The 19,836-nt window shown below is 36.5% G+C and overlaps 1 protein-coding gene and 1 non-coding gene across 3 annotated transcripts in view; one reads left to right on the forward strand and one right to left on the reverse strand.

Annotated features, from left to right (window-relative positions):
* The window catches only part of UTP4 (UTP4 small subunit processome component), a 38,383-nt gene extending 19,077 nt beyond the window's left edge, over nucleotides 1-19,306 (forward strand). The window contains exons 10-17 of one of the 2 annotated variants that reach the window (XM_077132840.1): nucleotides 933-997; nucleotides 2,027-2,149; nucleotides 2,607-2,763; nucleotides 4,856-4,962; nucleotides 5,629-5,724; nucleotides 7,981-8,166; nucleotides 9,614-9,721; nucleotides 10,587-19,305. In XM_077132840.1, the coding sequence (XP_076988955.1) occupies nucleotides 933-997; nucleotides 2,027-2,149; nucleotides 2,607-2,763; nucleotides 4,856-4,962; nucleotides 5,629-5,724; nucleotides 7,981-8,166; nucleotides 9,614-9,721; nucleotides 10,587-10,703 (959 nt within the window). In that variant the 3' untranslated portion in view covers nucleotides 10,704-19,305. Of the gene's footprint in view, nucleotides 1-932; nucleotides 998-2,026; nucleotides 2,150-2,606; nucleotides 2,764-4,855; nucleotides 4,963-5,628; nucleotides 5,725-7,980; nucleotides 8,167-9,613; nucleotides 9,722-10,586 lie in introns of both variants that reach the window. The other variant, XM_077132841.1, reaches the window with a different exon arrangement.
* Nucleotides 161-350, reverse strand: LOC143660485 (U2 spliceosomal RNA). The gene has a single exon (XR_013164082.1). It is a non-coding gene; the product is annotated as a U2 spliceosomal RNA (small nuclear RNA).
* Nucleotides 19,307-19,836: the final 530 nt, after the last annotated feature.

The raw sequence follows: 19,836 nt of genomic DNA on the forward strand, positions 1-19,836 counted from the left end.
GAAACGAACCCGGGTCCTCGGGCCTGGCAGGCAAGCATTCTTACCTGCTGAGCCACCATGGCCTTCCCAGTATTAAACTCTTTAAGCAAGATACTTGATCATATCTTAAAAGTTCATTATTATTATTATTTATTTTTCATACATTTATTGTTCCCCCAAGGGGGGGTGCACCATTCCTCGAAGTACTGCAATACCAGGTCGATGCGTGAAGTGGATGGAGCAAGTTCCTATTCCATCTCCTAGTTCTAAAAATCCATTTAATATATTGTCCTCGGATAGAGGACATATCAGATATTAAACAGATAAGAACAGATACTACACTTCATCTTAGCCAAAAGCCAAGAAGCGATATATCTTAAAAGTTTAGATTCTGTGTGGTGCACAGCACGGTGTAGTTGAGGCAAACTTTGTGGAATTGGGAGAAAACAGGCTTTTTGAAAAATGGCATGATTTAATGTTGGATAGTTAACAGTCCTAAGTGAAAAAGAAGGTTGCATAGATATTATTGGGGTGACAGCCTAGAGACCTTTTGTGTAATCTGCTAAAGAAATGTTTGGGCCCCATTGTTTATGATGGATTTGAGATTTTTTCTTTAGGTTCCAGAATGATAAAATGAAGTTTGAAATCAGGGTCACCCAACCTCCATTTCCATTTGTCTGGCTGGATGTAGAGCTTCAAAGAATTCATGATTAATCACAGAACATATTGAGAGTATTCGAATAGAAGCTAAGGAAATGCATACTGCTTTCTTTTTCATGTACCGCACCCACTCCCACAACCCCCAGAAATTCTGAGCTGAGAATTTTTCTGATTTCCCACCTAGAAATTCTGTTCTACCCAGCAGTGACATTTTAGAAGAAAAATATACAAGTAACCTTAAGGGGAAATGTTTCCTTTGATAAGAAGAATATCAGGGACGTTTCTTGTTCCAGGAAAGAATGGGGATATTCTTCCACTTTCCAAAAATGCGGATCACTTATTGCAGCTCAAGGCGAAGGTAAGAAAGTTAATTGTGTACTTCAGAATGTTTTTACCATTCTGAATTCTTATGCCATCTTATTCTTGATAGCATAAGCTGTATAAATTCTAGAACTGAATGAATTGCGATAACCATAATTAGATTTCTTATGATTATAAGTTGGGCATTCAGAATATGTTTGATGAAAGAATACAGGAAATTGGTTTTCTTCTTTTGGTATTGTAAAAATAACATGCATGTTAAAAAAAATTCAAAAGTACAAAAAAGTATACAGTGAAAAATGTATTCTCACTCTGTCCAGAGATAATCACTGTCAGCAATTTCTTATATATATCCTTCCAGAAAAAATTTCTACCCATATGTGTATTGTATATATCTTTTCTTTTACATTAATGGAAATATACTGTATACACATTGTTTCTTCCTTTAAAAAAAAATCTTTATTTTAATTACACAAATGTTTGTGAATGTAGTCTCACTGTGAAGAATTCAAACAATGTCAGTAGTTTATATCCATGACCACTGCTCTAATTCTAGTCCCCCCCCATGAAATAATTATTTTTAATTGATTAGGTGTATGGCTTTATTAATTATGTAAATTTACATTGGCCTTTCCTCCTTTGCTTTGCAAATTTTTCAATTACTAATCCTTAAATATTGTTGAAGCAGGTTCTAAGAACAGAAGATCAGTTCTCCACGTTACCTATTCTCCAAATCCTATATGTAATCTACATTAAATACCTCCCTCCCTGCTCAGAATTCTAAGGTTGGGATTTAGTGTGGCATCAATCGATGAAGTACTCAAAGGGCTGAGATGTGCACAATATTCACATGCCTCCGTTTCTGATTTTGCAAATCAAAACCGCACCATTTAGATGTTCTGCTTCTAAAATAATCATAGTGACACATAGCATGAGTGTCAGGATTGTGTGTAGATGTTTTTGTGGATATGTCCAGAGTAGCAGGAGCTTGAGAATTTATGTCACAGTGAGCCTTGTCAGTTTGAAGTTTTAATTGAACATTCATTATGATTCTTAATATCACTAGGGACCTGAGAACATTATTTGCAGCTGTATCTCCCCATGTGCAAGTTGGATTGCTTATTCTACAACTTCTCGGTTTTTTCTCTATCGGTTGAATTATGAACATGATAACATAAGCCTCCAAAAGGTAAGTGATAGCCTGATGTTTGGCCACAGAAGAAGAAACTTCATAAGTATGTGATTTTTTTTTTTAAACACATGGAAAGTAGAAATATTCTGGATGTAAATCCTTGCTCAAATGGAGACTGCTGTTACAAAATGATCTTTTATTTCCATTTTGAATTGATTATATTTTTGGAGGGGCACGGGAATGACAAAGTGGCAGTAAAGTTTAGATTTTCCTGTTTAATGGTTTCATATGTGCCAGAGTTATTTTCATAACAGAGAATTTAGAATTTACTGAAGAGTTGAAAAAGGGGGATGTGTAAGTTACAATGGCACAGCAATATTCTGGGCCCTTGGTCAGTTGGTTTATGTAGAGACAGGAAGCATTAATGTAGTTTAAGCTGGACTGTGATTATTTTTGATAGGCTAAAGGTCTCACTTCTCTGACTTACTGGCTTTTATTATTGGTTGACCCTAAGGTTCCCAAAATGCCAGCGATCCTTCGCTCTGCCCTTCAGATTTTGTTTTCTGAAGACTCAACAAAGCTCTTTGTGGCATCAAATCAAGGATCTCTACATACCATTCAGCTGTTGGAAGGAAGCTTCAAGCACCTGCATACTTTCCAGCCCCAGTCAGGTGGGAATTTGGAAACTGGTCATGAGAGGGTATCAGTATTTAAGATGTGTCCTTTTTCCCCTCTTAAATCTCATTGTTCCAGTTTCACTAATGATCTTCTCCCACTCTGCAGATAAACACTCACTCCCATTTTGCAATTTAAAGTAGGAGAGATCTGGTAAATGAAGACGGTTGATGAGATCTGAAATTTTTGTCACACCTACTCTTTTTTTAAAATTTTTTATAAAAATATAACAAACATTTATGATCATTCCAGTCTACATATATAATCAGTAATTCACAATATCATTACGTAGTTGCATATTCATCATCATGATAATTTCCTAGAACATTTGCATCAGTTCAGAAAAAGAAATAAAAAGAAAACAGAAAAAAATTCATACATACCATACCCCTTACCCCTCCCTTTCATTGATCACTAGCATTTCAATCTAAACTTATTTTAACATTTGTTCCCCCTATTATTTATTTTTATTCCGTATGTTTTACTCATCTGTTGATAAGGCAGATAAAAGGAACATCATACGCAAAGTTTTCACAATCACACAGTCACATTATGTAAGCTATATCATACAGTCATCTTCAAGAAACATGGCTATTGGGACACAGCTCTACATTTTCAGGCAGTTCCCTCCAGCCTCTCTATTACATCTTGACTAATAAGGTGTCACACCTACTCTTTTCTCACTGATTTTTTTATTCATTATTTGGGGCCAAAGAAAGTTCATCACCCTTCTTAAGAGTTTTGTTGGTACGGAAAGAAGAAAGTTAAAATTATTTGTAATACTGACCCCCAGAAAAACTGCCATGAATATTTTGGTGTATTTACAATATGTGTTTGATGTAGATATTTTGTAGACATGTTTGTTTTTATAAAGATGAAAATGCCTTATACATACAGTTGCATTACCTGTGTTAATTTACTTCTGTTTTTCCGTGTTCATTGAGAAAATGAGTATGTGTCAATGAATTATTGTATATGTGGGTAGCTAATTACTGCTGGGTTAACTACCGAGGACTTAGTACCCATCTTAGGCTTATCTCTACCGTAATTCTTTTGATACTTCCTGTAGTCTTTTTCCCTTCTCCGTTGCCTTGGAGTGTAGCTCGATTCCCTGTTATTTAGGTTTCATCCACCTAGAAAATGAACTCTTAAACTCTCACTGTTCTCTGGAAACAGCCAGAAGAAGAAACCTGAGAGTTGGGGGGTCAGATCAATTAAACCAACCACGTTTATCGAGCATCTGCCTGTATCTGTTTTTACTAGGCATTACAAAGCTCAGATTCTTTATCTTTCATTTCATACCTTTTAATTTCAGGCTTAGTATTATACATATGACTTTATTTCTTCCTCCTGATCTCACTTCCCTTTGTAGTCATGCTGGTTTTTTCACAGCTCTAAAACCTGTGTGTTCTATTCCTTGTCACTTAGGGCTTGTGCTGTTCTTCGCCACTGCCTCCCATCCATTCTGTAGTATCTGGTTTATGTCTATACTATTATAAAACTTTCACATTGTTGGAGGACATTACATGAAACACATATTTTGGCATGAAGCATCACTATCTGATTTTTTGCCCATGTGAGTCTTAATGTTGCCAAATTTGTTCAAAGGCCCTTGATGACAATGGTAGCTCATGTGTTTCCATCCCCTCCTGGTGCTAAATATACAGCAGACACCCAATACATTAAAGATACGGTTCAAGGCTTTTGAGTTTGCTGTTTATTCATAACTTTGATTAAAACCTTTTGATAGGAAAAGAGTTTGAAACAACTAGTATAAATTACAGATTTCAGTGGTAAATGCTCCCCTGATTTTCCCTTCTGATAGTAGACAATTTCTTAATCAGGTTTGAGCAAGTAATGTCTTCAGCTTTATCTCTCTGGTTCCTCTTTGCAGGAGGCATGGCTAATAAAATGAAAAAAGGGGGCAGAGTAACATCTATAACTTATTTGCAAAACTACTAATAATTTACCATGTCAGTGATTGAAAATTCTGGGGGTCTTTATTAGCTTTTGCCTTCATCTTAAGGCAAGGCTGGCTGGCTACTGGCATTGACTGAATTCAGAGACTTACCTGATTTGCTCTCACAGGGACAGTCGAGGCCATGTGTCTTTTGGCAGTCAGTCCAGATGGAAATTGGCTAGCTGCATCGGGTACCAGTGCTGGAGTCCATGTCTACAGCATAAAACATCTAAAGGTAAGCTCAGGATTTAGTAGCAGCAATCTGAATCATTGTACAGGAGAAAGTCAACCCTACAGATAAAAGAATCAAAGCAGATTGGTAGGACCATCAAGTTTACTGTACCAAGAATTTTTCCTGTTTTACTATATCAGTATGTATTTTTTTCAAATATGACTCATTTTTAATTACTGTGTACAACAATAGCAATTGTCTTATATGCATAGTCTACAAAAATTGGTCATTAAATCAAGTAATTCTAAGAAAAATGCCAAATAATTGCATACCTAAATAACAAGTTAACTCAGTGTTGAAGTGAATATACTTAGAGATATCAGTAACACAACTGCCTTGTGTAATAGTATACATTTATTTTATTTGTTCCAATTTATAATATTAGGAGCTCTAGGGTCCCTGATGAATGACATGTATTTGAGCAGTTTATATAAATGTAGAGATAGTAGAGAGAACTTTATTCTGTGTCCTCTGCAAATGCTACCAGTTAAGTATGCATTTTTTTTTAATTAAAGTTCATGAGGAAATACCTGAAATTTATGGAAACTTCCCCAGAACCTTTAGTGTTAAAAAGAACAATATTTAAAAACAACTGACCTATAGTGCCCAGTTTTTCTTGAAGGAAGGCATTTTATGAAGTTGAATCTTAGGTCTGTTATTTATTCCCAGCCTCACTGCACAGTACCTGCTTACAATTTCCCTGTGACTGCTCTGGCCATCGCCCCCAATACCAACAATCTTGTCATTGCTTATTCCGACCAGCAGGTAAGAGAGATTCCAGTACTATCTAATTCCTTTCTGCTGGATAGTAACCTGGAAGCTGAAATGATGACAGTTTTGAAGGTGCTGGAGCGTACAAAAGTATTGTTTCTGTATGTGCAGCAAAGCTACCAGGGCAGCCTGGAATCATCAGAGGCTAGCAGTGTCCATGGGCTCGCTGAAGTACAGTTGAATGGTGCAGCCTGAGATTTTAGAATAAAGAGGCATAGGAAAGTGGTGGGTCCGTGTCATCTCTAATGGTGATGTCCATGTCATTTTACTTAGTTTTATATTAGAGATGACATGGACATATGGTAAAGCTGGATATGGGATGGAATAAGATTTTGAGAAACGAAAGTGACAATAGATTGCATTATTCAGCTTCATTTTGCAGATGAGGCAATCAGGCCATAGTGAAGGGTTTTGATTGAGGTCAGGTACCTAATCTCAGCCAAAACTAGAGCTTGGTCTAGTGCTTTTTTTTCTATACCAAGTTGTAAGGAGAAGATCTTTAAAATACTTTAGGCTATAGAACCCATCTTATGAAATTATCAGTATTTGTATATTTTCATCTATAAAATGAGGATGATAATATGTACTCACCAAGATGTTGGATTAAAATGTGGCCTAGGAAGCACGGTTAAGTAGGCTGTGAGGCAAATGATGCAGCTTTTACACACACACACACTATCCGACAAGTGAAGTAAATCTCTTTTTTCAGTCATGGATTTGTGTCCTTGACCAGAAATTGAAATTGATGAAGCCAGATCCTTGCCTTTGTCACAAGTATTGATAATGTCCACCCGACACCTTCTCTGGTAGTTAGTCCCTTCCTTACGTGCCTCTGTTATTAAAGCTGGTGGGAAAGATCAAAGATCAACAGAATGTTGTGAGTGTGTAGGGAAATATCAGTCTCATACACTGTGTAAATAATACAACCTTTTGGAGGATATTTTGGGTAATATCTTTAAATTTAAATCAACATTTAAGTTCCAATTCTATGAGCTGGAACTCAGCATCAAGGGATTGAGAAAATCTTCTTGACCAAAAGGGGGAAGAGCGAAATGAGACAAAATAAAGGGTCAGTGCCTGAGAGATTCCAGATAGAGTCTAGAGGTTATCCTGGAGGTTATTCGTATGCATTAAGTAGATATCACCTGTTTAGTTAAGGTGTAATGGAGAGGCTGGAGGGAACTGCCTGAAAATGTGGAGCTGTTCTCCGGTGACCATGTTTCTTGAAGAGAATTACATGATGATATGACTGTCACAGTGTGACTGTGGTTGTGAGAGCCTTGTGTCTGATGCTCCTTTTGTCCTGCGTTATCGATGGATAAGTAAAACATATGGGTTAAAAATAAATAATGAGGGGAATAAATATTAAAATAAATTTAGTAGATTGAAATGCTGGCGATCAGTGAAGGGAAGGGGAGGGGTAAGGGGTATGGTAGGTACGAATTTTTTTCTATTTTCTTTTTATTTTTTTTTTCTGAATTGATACAGATGTTCTAAGAAATGATCATGATGATGAATATACTATCATCACTATATCACTGATGTTAGTGTGAGTTATTGATTGTGTAACAAGAACAGAATGATCATATGATAAGAATGTTTGTGTTTGTATGTGGTTATGTATCATAAATAAAAAATAAAAAAAAATATGTAAGTTCCAGGTCTAAGAGTTTTTCCTACAGATATGCTTTCCATTGTGCAAAAAGACATTTGTACAGAGGTAACTAATTGCAGCCTTGTTTGTAGCAGCCAAAGATTAGAAATAATTTAAATATCCATTAAGGAGACTATATAAGTAAATCATGGCACATCCATAAAGAGAGTGGATTATTGTGTATTCTTTCAAAGGGACACAATCTACATGCACGCGTGTGTGCGCGCACACACACACACACACACACACACACACACCGATATGGGTCGGTCTCTATCATGCTGATTTAGAAAACAAGGTGCAGAAACAGTGTGTATCATATGTAATAAATAATAAGTAAATAAAATTTTTTTGAAAAGTGTAAGTAAGAAATAGAAGGTTGCTTTTTTATTGGGTGGAAGGGAAAGGTTGAAATTTAAGGGTGACTTCTGTGTAAGCCTTTCTTTGCTGTTTGAATTTTTATTCTGTAATTTACCTTTTTAAAATTATTTTTTAAAAGTGGGAAAGCATAAAACTGAATATGATGCCATCAAGGGTTGTATAGATATTTTTTTGGCTAGGGATAAGGGGATATTCATCTATCATCTTCTTCCCAGGTGTTTGAGTATAGCATCCTAGACAAACAGTATACTGAGTGGAGCCGGACCATCCAGAAGCAGGGGTTTCATCACCTTTGGCTCCAAAGGGATACTCCCATCACGCACATTAGTTTTCATCCCAAGAGACCAACGCACATTCTTCTCCATGATGCCTACATGTTCTGCATCATTGACAAGTCATTGGTAAGTTCTTTGTCACCATCCCCAATCCTCACTGAATCTTCTTTAATAAGAAATCTTCAAGTTCTAAAAGCCACAAATACAATCAGATAGAGGAAGGAGAATGAGAATAAAGGTTCCTAATGTGTTCTGTGGAGAAGAGGAACTTTTGTTTTATAGATTTCCTCATTTATGTTCCCATGCTCATGAAGAAAAGAAGCAGGCATTTGTTTACTGTTTTTTGCTGACTTGACTGTTTCTCTGTTTTGCCTGTGAGCAAATGAACTGAAATAAGAAACTGATTGGATCAGCATTCAGAAAGTGACCCTTCTGGGGAAATACCATTTATTTGGCTAAATTGCTTTGAATTTTGAACCCTTGCCCTAGGGTAACTAAATAACCAAATTTCGCTAAAGAAGATAAATGACTGAGATTTTGACCTCTTGGTCTCTTGGTTGAATATACTGAAACAGTATCTACATAAAGTCCAGCTAGGAAAATTCTGTTCTTCATGGCTGTGATTTAGGTAGTATGTGAGCATTTTCTTCAAATGTTAGATTCCAGCCTTTGCTGGAATCAAAGCTGCTGCTTTGATTCACCCCCAATTTACATGTCTTTTCTGGGTAGGCATTTTTTTCCCTAAGAGCATTGTGAGCATGGCCATGCCTGTAATGGGCTTTAGTTTATATTGTAACCAACACGGTATTTTGTTATAACTGGAGATGGGGGTGGATGGAACATGGGAAAAGCAGCAGAGCTATTCTAGAGGAGGTGTGCATGGTGATGTGTCACTGGAACTCACCTTGTGGACCTTTTCTTCTGTGAGTGTGGGAAGCAGAGCTGGCTGAAAAGTGATTTTTGCGGAATGGGTGATACAGGAAGAACCCCTCCTGTTTGCTCACCTCTTTGTAACTCAACTCAGATCATTTTTCCCAAGCATTGGTGATAAGTCCATCACTTCCTCATGCTGGGCAGAGCTATTTCCCAAGGAAGTCAGAGATGAAATTTGATTTGCTTGGCAAGAGGCCATCTCTTGAGGTGTTAGTGACATCAGTGTGGGTGGTTTGCGTTGAGACTTTGCCCAGAGAAAGCTTTAGTCACATGGCCAGCCTGTGACCTGGTTGGGGGACAATCTAGAAAGCATAAAGCCTGCATGGGCTGAGAGCCTGCCCCTGCCAGTTTGTTCCTTTCTGACAAAGCATTACTGACAAGACTGGCCAGAAGCCGCGGTTGGGCCCTTTGATCTTGTTGCTTAGAGTACCAACCTCTCTTTTGCCTCATATTTTCACCCTGTATAGTATGGCTGGAAGAAAGGCTACAGTTCTCTTCCTGAAGTAAGAAATGTCAGGAAGATTATAAATATGTCATATGATGGTTAGAAGATTGTGTTTACCTGGAGAACAACACTGTGGTCCTTGGGTCTGTACAAGCCCAATACAAATAATTTAAAACTCTATTTTTGTCTTTTTAGCCTCTTCCAAATGACAAAACTTTATTGTACAGTCCACTTTCTTTCACAAATGACTCAGATGTCAGGAAGCGCACGGCCCATGCCTTTAAAATTTCTAAGAAATATAAGGTAAGGTGAACATCTTATCTGGTATTCTGGCCAGTTGATGGTTATGTTATCATAATATACTAAGCTTCTTAGTAGGACAATAATGCCTTCATGTTACATGCAGAGGACCTCATTTTGGGCAGAAAAGTTACTTTTCTGAGCATATCTGTCCCTAGGTCTCCATTTCATTGTTCTTACCTCCATAGTTTAGAGGCAGGCACATGATACTCATAGCTAAATGAAATGCACAGTGAGAAATGGTGTTGGAACTCATTTGGCAAAGCTGGATTTTGAGTTTGACTTCTGGTTAAATGCATTCCACGAGATAAATTTTAAGCAAACGCAAGTCATTGCATTTGACTTTCCTAACTGGGCTAGGCTCTCACTATATATAAAACAAATCTTTATTGAGCTTATGATACAGCTGTTGGGGGCCATCTTAGAAGTTCCATATTCATACTTCTCAGACTGGATTTCCTCTAGGTCCTGGAACATCTTCTGTGTCTGCAAGAATATTTTTTTTAAGTGGGGAAGGTCTGTACATTATTCATATGAATTATAATACGTTTGTAACTTGCCAGTTGCCATGAATTTAGTACCCAGAGCTCTCAGTTAACATTGATTCTTAAGAAATTAAAAAATCATGCATATTTTGTTCGGAAAAACATGAATAACCCAGTTGAAATATTTTTCAAGTGAACGTGGTTAAAAGTTCCCAGTCTTTCCAAGCATTTTGAATTTTGGGGAGGAAAGACCATCAGAGGTTTAGATAATTCTAGCGTTGCCCTAGGGAAAATACCTTTTAGCCCTAGTTAATATATTCAGTATGCCCCCTGGAGCCTTTGAAACTCCTGGTAGAATCACCAGTCATCTCTCTGACCTGCAGCCTCTCCTCTTCATGGATCTTTTGGATGAAAGAACACTTGTGGCAGTGGAGCGACCTCTGGATGACATTATTGCTCAGCTCCCACCACCTATCAAAAAGAAGAAATTTGGAACCTGAAATTGTGGACACTGTCCTTCCTTGAACTGTCTACCCTGTTTCTTTTCACAAATCATCATAATAAAACAAAGTTATTCTTTAGGAATAGTCATTATAAATGTTATCTTCCAAAATAATGGACAGTAATTTCCCTTCACTGAATGAAAGTAAACAGAAACTCCAAGTTATCTGTATTTGGTATAAAGTTTAAAGTAGCTACAAACTCATCAAGCTTTTTCAGGATGTTGTTCGTTCTTAGACTACAATCTCAGAGACAAAGATAGTTGCTCTCTATTTCCTAACAAATGCCTAAGGCTTCAGAGGGCTGATGACCCTCACTGTCTTGTCAGCCTCCAACCCATGCAGAGGCGTGGAAATTTACTCAGCATTGCCCTGAAACAGGGTAAGGGGGTGGGGAATTGTGCTTGCTTTTACAGTGTATTCTACCAATAGCGGTAATCATCCTTAAGAATTCAAGAAGAATTTCAACCACAGTATTTTAAAGGAGTGAACTATCTGAATAATAAATGCTTTGGAGTTTTGGTACATAGCTATTAATTTTGTTTAAAAAAATAAAATCACCAGGTTTTGGGATAACAATCCCATTAATAATCTTTTCACCTATTATATGGCATTTATAAAAGTGAAGAAAACATTGCACAGGATTTTTGTTAGGGAGTAAAAGGAGATATAGGAGTCAGAGAACCTGCCATATATTTCACCTTTTCTGTCCTCTTCTACCTGCTTCAACTTTTTCCCCCTACTGAAGTTCATAAACTAGCTTCAATGTAATCTTTTTAAGTCAAAATGAAGAACTATAGTTGACATGAACCTGAGAGATTTCTTTATCGCCTCAGTGGTGATAAATGCAAATTCTGTTGTATTTCTATGGAAACTCAGTATATAGGATTTTATTTGTTTTTTTTTTTTTGGTATGTGCAGAGTGGCATATGGGTTCTGATGACATAATGACTAAAGTGCTGGTAAAAAACATTTTAACTAAGTTGAACCCCGCCATCCAATCTGGAAAGAAAATGTAAGAATTTAAGGTAGATGTGCAGGATGAATTAACACGGGAAATGAGAGAAAGAGAAACTGGTAATTTAAAATATCAAGGACAGCAGTGTGCTGGTTTGAAACTGCTTTGTACTCCGGAAGAGCCATGTTCTTTAATCCTATTCAGTGTTATAGGTTGCACTCTTTTGATTAAGTTCTTTCCGTGGGGATCTACCAGTTGTGGGTGGGATCTTCTAATTAGGTGGTTTCCATGTAGATGGGTCTCCACCTATTCAAGGTGGGTCTTAATCTCCTTATTGGAGTCCTTTAAATGGAACCATTTTGGAAAAAGCTCAGAGCTCGCAGGTTTGGAAGATGCAGAAGGAAAACGCCCCCGGGGAAGCTATTTCAAACCAGGAGCCAAAGGACCAGCAGATGCCAAATACTTAGCCTTCCCAGCTGACAGATGTGTTCCACACCATCAGTTTTTCTTGAGAGAAGATCTCTCGATGTCTTAGTTTGGACATTTTTATGGCCTTAGAACTGTAAACTGGTAAGTTAATAAATCACTTTTAGAATTGAATGACAATATGAAGTGCATGAATATACGTGTTGTGGATGTCCCAGAAGGAGAAGAGAAGGGAAAAGGAGGAGAAAAACTAATAGACGAAATTATCACTGAAAATTTCCCAACTCTTATGAAAGACTTAAAATTACAGATTCAAGAAGTGCAGTGTACCCCAAAGAGAATAGATCCAAGTAGACATACTCTAAGATACTTAATAATCAGAATATCAGCGGTCAAAGAGAAAGAATCTTGAAAGCAGCAAGAGGAAAGCAATCCATCACATGCAAGGGAAGCCCAATAAGACTATGCATAAATTTCTCAGCAGAAACCATGGAGGTGAGAAGACAGTGGGATGATATATTTAAATTACTAAAAGAAAACCTGGCAACCAAGAACTCTATATCCAGCAAAATTGTTGCTCAAAAATCAGGGAGAAATTAAAGCGTTTTCAGACAAAAAAAATCACTGAGAGAATTTGTGACCAAGAGACCGGCTCTGCAAGAAATACTAAAGGGGGCAATACAGGCAGATATGAAAGGAAAGGAGAGAGAGGTGTGGAGAAGAGTGTAGAAATGAAGACTATCAGTAAAGGTATAAAGAAGGAAAATTAGATGTGACATGTAAAATCCAAAAGGCAGCATGGTAGAAGACAATACTACCCGTAAAGTAATAACACAAAATGTTAATGGAATAAAATCCCCAGTTAAAAGACATAGACTGGCAGAATGAATGAAAAAACAGGACCCATCTGTATGCTGTCTACAGGAAACACATCTTAGACTCAAGGATAAACAGAGGTTGAAAGTGAAAGGTTGGGAAAAGATATTTTGTGCAAATAACAATGAGGAAAGAGCAGGAATAGCTATACTAATATCCAACAAATTAGACTTCAGATGTAAAAGAGCTAAAAGAGACAAAGAAGGACACTATGTATTAATGAAAGGACAATTCAATAAGAAGACATAACAATCATAAGTATTTATGCACCGAGCCAGAATGCTCCAAAATACATGAGGCAAACACTGAAAAGAGAAATAGACACATCTACTATATTAGTTGGAGACTTCAATTCCATGCTCTCATCAATGGACAGAACATCTAGACAGAAGATCAGTAAAGAAACAGAGAATTTGAATAATACAATAAATGAGCTAGACCTAACAGACATTTATAGAACATTACACCCCACAACAGCAGGATACACCTTTTTCTCAAGTGCTCATGGATCATTCTCAAGGATAGACCATATGCTGGGTCACAAAGCAAATCTCAGTAAATTTAAAAAGATTGAAATCATACAAAATACTTTCTCAGATCATAAAGGAATGAAGTTAGAAATCAATAATAGGCAGAGTGCCAGAAAATTCACAAATATGTGGAGATTCAACAACACACTCTTAAACAACCAGTGGATCAAGGAAGAAATTACAAGAGAAATCAGTAAATATCTCGAGGCAAATGAAAACGAAAACACAACATATCAAAACTTACGGGATGCAGCAAAGGTATTGCTAAGAGGGAAATTTATTGCCCTAAATGCCTATATCAAAAAAGAAGAAAGGGAAAAAATCAAGGAATTAACTGTCCATTTGGAAGAAATAAAGAAGGAACGGCAATCTAACCCTAAAGCAAGAAAGGAAAGAAATAATGAAAGTTAGAGCAGAAATAAATGAAATTGAGAACATGAAAACAATTGAGAAAATCAACAAAACTAGAAGTTGGTTCTATGATAAAATCAATAAGATTGATAAAAAAGATTGACAAAAAGAAGAAGAGAGAGGATGTAAATAAATAAGATCAGAAATGGAAGAGGAGACATAACCACTGGCCCCACAGAAATAAAGGAAGTAATGACAGGATGCTACGGACAACTTTATGTTAATAAATATGACAATGTAGAAAAATGGACAACTCTCTAGAAAGGCATGAACAACCAACATTGACTCGAGAAGAAATAGATTACCTGAACATATCAATCACAAGTAAAGAAACTGAATCACCCATTAAGAAGCTGCCCGAAAAGAAAAGTCCAGGACCAGATGGCTTCATGTGTGAATTCTACCAAACATTCCAGAAAGAATTAGTACCAATCCTGTTCAGACTCTTCAAAAACCTTGAAGAGGAGGGAAAGCTACCTAACTCATTTTACAAAGCCAACATCACCCTCATACCAAAGCCAGGCAAAGATATTACAAAAAAAGAAAACTACAGGCCAATCTCTCTAAGGAATATAGATTCAGAAATCCTCCACAAAATTTTAACAAATCGAATCGAGCAGCACATTAAAAGAATTATACACTATGACCAAATAGGATTCATCCCAGGTATGCAAGGATGGTACAAGATAAGAAAATCAATTAATGTAATACACCATATCAACAAATCAAACAGTAAAACCACATGATCATCCCGATTGATGCAGAAAGCATATTTGACAAAATTCAACATCTTTCCTGTTGAAAACACTTCAAAGGGTAAGAATAGAAGGGAACTTCCTCAAAATGATAAATCTATGAAAAACCCACAGCTTAACATCATCCTCAATGGGGAAAAACTGAAAACTTTCCCCCAAGATCAGGAACAAGACAAGGATGTCCACTATCACCACTGTTATTCAACATTGTGTTGGAATGTCTAGCCAGAGCAATTAGACAAGAAAAAGAAATACAGGGCACCAAAATTGGAATGGAAGAAGTAAAACTTTTGCTGTTTTCAGATGATATGATACTATATTCAGAAAACCCAAAAAAATCCACAGCAAAACTACTAGAGCTAATAAATGAGTACAGCAAAGTTGTAAGTTACAAGATCAAAACTCAAAAATCTGTAGTGTTTCTATATACTAGTAATGAACAATCTGAGGGGGGAATCAAGAAAAAAATTCCATTTACAATTACAACCAAAAGAATAAAATATTTAGGAATAAATTTAAAGAGACAAAACCCCTATACAAAGAAAACTACAAGAAAGTGTTAAAAGAAATCACAGAAGACCTAAATAGTTGGAAGGGCATACTGTGTTCATGGATTGGAAGACTAAATATAGTTAAAATGTCAATTCTACCTAAATTGGTTTACAGATTCAATGCAATACCAATTAAAGTCCCCAAAACTTGCATTTCAGAAATAGAAAAACCAATAACTAAATTTATCCAAATAGCTAAAAGTATCCTGAGGAAAAATAAATGAGGTCAGAGGTCTCACACTACCTGACTCTAAGGCGGCTTATGAAGCTCCAGTGGTCCAAACAGCATGGTACTGGCATAAAGATAGATATACTGACCAATGGAATATAGAATAGAGCGTTCAGATATAGACCCTCTCATGTGTGGACAATTGATCTTTATTAAAGCAGTCAAGCCAACTCACCTAGGACAGAACAGTCTCTTCAATAAATGACACCTAGAGAACTGGATATCCATATGCAAAAGAATGAAAGAGGATCCATATTGCACACCCTGTACAAAAATTAACTCAAAATGGATCAAAGACCTAAATATCAGATCTAAGACCATAAAACTGTCAGAAGAAAATGTAGGGTAATATCTTACAAATATTATACTCGGATGCAGTTTCCTAGACTTTACACCCAAAGCAGGAGCCTTGAAGTAATAAATAAATAAATGGGAACTCCTCAAAATTAAATGCTTGTGCACATCAAAGAACTTCGTCAAGAAAGTAAAAAGACAACGTACACAATGGGAGACAATATCTGGAAACAATATATCAGATAAAGGTCTGGTATGCAGAATATATAAAGAGATTGTTCAAGTCAACAAAAAGACAACCCAATTACAAACTGGTGAAAGACTTGAACAGACACTTCTCAGAAGTGGAAATAGAAATGGCCAAAAGGCACATAAAAAAGATGCTCAACTTCACTGGCTATTAGAGAAATGCAAATCAAAACTACGACGAGATATCATCTCACACCCACCAGAATGGCCGTTATCAGTAAGACAGAAAATGAAAGTGCTAGAGAGGATGTGGAGAAAGAAGCACACTTATCCACTGTTGGTGGGAATGTCAAATGGTACAACCGCTGTGGAAGGCAGTTTGGCGGTTCCTCAGGAAGCTAAATATAAAATTGCCATATAACCCAGCAATACCATTGTTAGGTATCTACTCAGAGGACATGAGGGCGAGGACACAAATGGACATTTGCACACCAATGTTAATAGCAGCGTTATTTACAATTGCAAAGAGATGGAAACAGCCAAATGTCCATCAAACAGACGAGTGGTTAAAGGAACTGTGGTATATACATACGATGGAATATTATGCAGCTGTAAGGCAGAATAAAGTTATGAAGTATGTAACAACATGGATAGACCTTAAGGACATTATGCCGAGTGAGATTAGCCAAAAACAAAAGTACAAATACTGTATAGTATCACTGATAATGAACTGATATTAATGAATAAACTTGGAGAATTTCATTGGTAAGAGAGACCATCAGGAGATAGAAATAGGGTAAGATTGGGTAATTGAAGCTGAAGGGATACAGATTGTGCAACAGGACTGAGTGTAAAAACTCAGAAATGGATAGCACAATACTACCTAACTAATATAATTATGCTGAAACACTGAATGAAGCTGAATGTGAGGATGATAGAGGGAGGAGGGCTGGGGGCACAAATGAAATCAGAAAGAAAGATCATAAAGACAGATGGTATGATCTAGGAATGCCTAGAGTGTATAATGATAGTGACTAAATGTACCAATTTAAAAAATGTTTTTGCATGAGGAACAACAAAGGAATGTCATTACTGCAGGGTATTGAAAATAGATGGTAATTAATATTTTACAATTTTAACTTATGCGTGAGACTAAAGCAAAAAATGTTTATTTGGTACAAAATTTTTATTTTGACTAGTGCATTTCCTAATACAACCTATGTAGACAGCTTAATTGAACACCATAAGTGCATGGAACCTTGAGTAGGGCATGAGATTTTGTTGGTTTGTCCAGAGTGATGCCCTGCTAAATCCCAGAGTGATTTGAACAGTGAATAAAAAAAGTAGTATTTGCAAAGTCCCCTTTGGGGAATGGTGAGAAAGGGGGAAAATTCAGCTTCCACACGTTGAATTCTTGATATTCTCAAAAGCAGTGCAGACAACCAAAGCAATAGGCTGAACCCCCAATATTGGGGTTTGTTGATATGAAACTTAACCCCACAAAGGATAAGTCAAGCCTCCTTATAATTAGACCTAAGAGTCACCCCCAAGAGAACCTCTTTTGTTGTTCAGATTTGGCCTCTCTCTGTCTAGCCAACACAACAAGCAAACTCACTGCCCTCCCCCTGTCTGCATGAGACATAACTCCCAGGGGTGTGGACCTTCCTGGCAACATGGGACAGAAATCCTAGAATGAGCTGAGACTCAGCATCGAGGGATTGAGAAAACCTTCTCTACCAAAAGGGGAAAGAGCGAAATGAGACAAAATAAAGTGTCAATGCCTGAGAGATTCCAGAGTCGAGAGGTTATCCTGGAGTTTGTTCTTAACGCATTAAATCAATAGTCAAGATGTAATGAAGAGGTTGGAGGAAACTGCCTGAAAATGTAGAGCTGTATTCCAGTAGCCTTGTTTCTTGAAGATAATTGTATAATAATATAGCTTTCACAATATGACTGTGTGATTGTGAAAACCTTGTGTCTGATGCTTCTTTTATCTACCTTATGAACAGATGAGTAAAACATACGGAATAAAAATAAATAATAAGGGAAACAAATGTTAAAATAAATTTAGATTGATATGCTAGTGATCAGTGAAAGGTAGGGGTAATGGGTATGGTATGTATGAATTTTTTCTGTTGTCTTTTTATTTCTTTTTCTGAATTGATGCAAATGTTCTAAGAAATGATCATGATGATGAATATGCAACTATGTGATGATATTGTGAATTATTGATTATGTAGAACAGAATGATCATAAGGTAAGAATGTTTGCATTTTGTTGTTTTATTTTTTAAAAAAAATTTTAAATTAATAAAATAAATAAATAATTCCCCTTCATAAAAGACAACCCATTTCTGAAATATTCCATTCCGGCAGCATTAGCAAACTAAAACAGACAGCCTATTTCAGGTTTGAAAAGAGGAAATAGATACAACAAGGTTTATAATGGATGCCACTTACCTATATGCTCTTGCTTAGGCTGTTTTTAAAATTTTTACAGTGAAAGGAACAATTTAAACAAAAAATTGCAAATTTTTCTGTCATCTGTATAAAGTAACTTCCCTTTCCTTTTACTCGAATATATTTCTTTTGGGGAGTGAGGGAGTATTCTTCCAACCTGCATTAGACCAGTGTATTTTGACCTTTTCAGTACACTGGGAGTCCCACCTTTTCTAAGACATGTTTTAGGTCCTATTTTGTATGTTTGAAACCAAAGTTCAACTCACCAATCTACATTGAATGTTTGTGACCAGAGGGAGACAAGGATGCCTTAAATATTAACTTCCTTGCTGTAAAGCTATAAATTTAGAGAATCCTTATTTTAACTAGTGTGAGGCTTGACTTACTCAACCGTAAATATATTTTAAAGCCTTATGGATGCAGAGGATATAATTCTGACAGAGGATTCACGGGATCATTTGGATGAAGAAATAAAACTTCTGAAAGTCAGAAGCATTCCTTTGTAACTTTTTCAGCCAGTGACTTGGACTTCCATAAATGGTATGGTAGGTAAGAGCTTTGGGCCTTGAAATTCTTCATAACTAGAAAACTTTGAATACAAATGAAGCAGAAACTAATTGGGATGAGTAAGAGAAATTGGAGGAAGGGAAGGCAAATCACTATTAAATAAGAGGAACACATCAGTGCATGTGTTCCTGGTGTTTTTATTTAGAGGATTTGTCTAACTTGAATGTTTAAAGAGTGGGGGACTGGGGCGTTTTGTTTCTGTTTGGGGCATTTTGTAAATTGCTGATTGAGTTCTACAGGAAAATTTTGGTGAGACTAGGAATGGACATTTTTGCTAAACCTGACTCAAATGCCTTAAAAAGTCACTTTTCTCATTTAGTAGTTGGTAATCTGATCTCTGAATGGATAGTTTACCCTTTACCATGAAGATTATAGCAAATTAGAAAAAAATAACATCTTGAAATGTTAAAAGAAAGAGATCATCTAGTGTGGTGATTTATCAAGCCTTTTTTTTTTTTTTAATAAAAATAAAAATAACGTTTTAGCATCCTGGCTGCCAAAGCAAATACCATACAGTTGGTTGTCTTAAACAATATCAAGCCTTTTTTCCTAAGCCTCAAAACTTTCTTCAAATGGAACATTATTCTGAACCACAAGTTCTGGTTGTTGGGGGTATGAAATGGGGTAAATGAAAGAAACCCAGTGATTCTTGACCTCATTTTGTTTTAAACATTTTTTATTGTGAAATATAATATATATGGAAAAAATTGATTAGAACATGGGATATATTAGAAATATAGGAAAGAGGCAGGCAGCGCCCATTTAATAGTAAAAGTATGTGGTATCTCAAAAGTAGGAAGGCTGGTGTCAGGAGAGTGGTGGGCTTCCCTGTATAATAGGACTAAGAACCAGATGAGGTTCTTAGAAAAGGTATGTATAGAATGGTTT

This window comes from Tamandua tetradactyla, chromosome 16 (genome assembly GCF_023851605.1).
Source record: "Tamandua tetradactyla isolate mTamTet1 chromosome 16, mTamTet1.pri, whole genome shotgun sequence".
In the NCBI taxonomy this organism is placed as follows: Eukaryota; Metazoa; Chordata; class Mammalia; order Pilosa; family Myrmecophagidae; genus Tamandua; species Tamandua tetradactyla.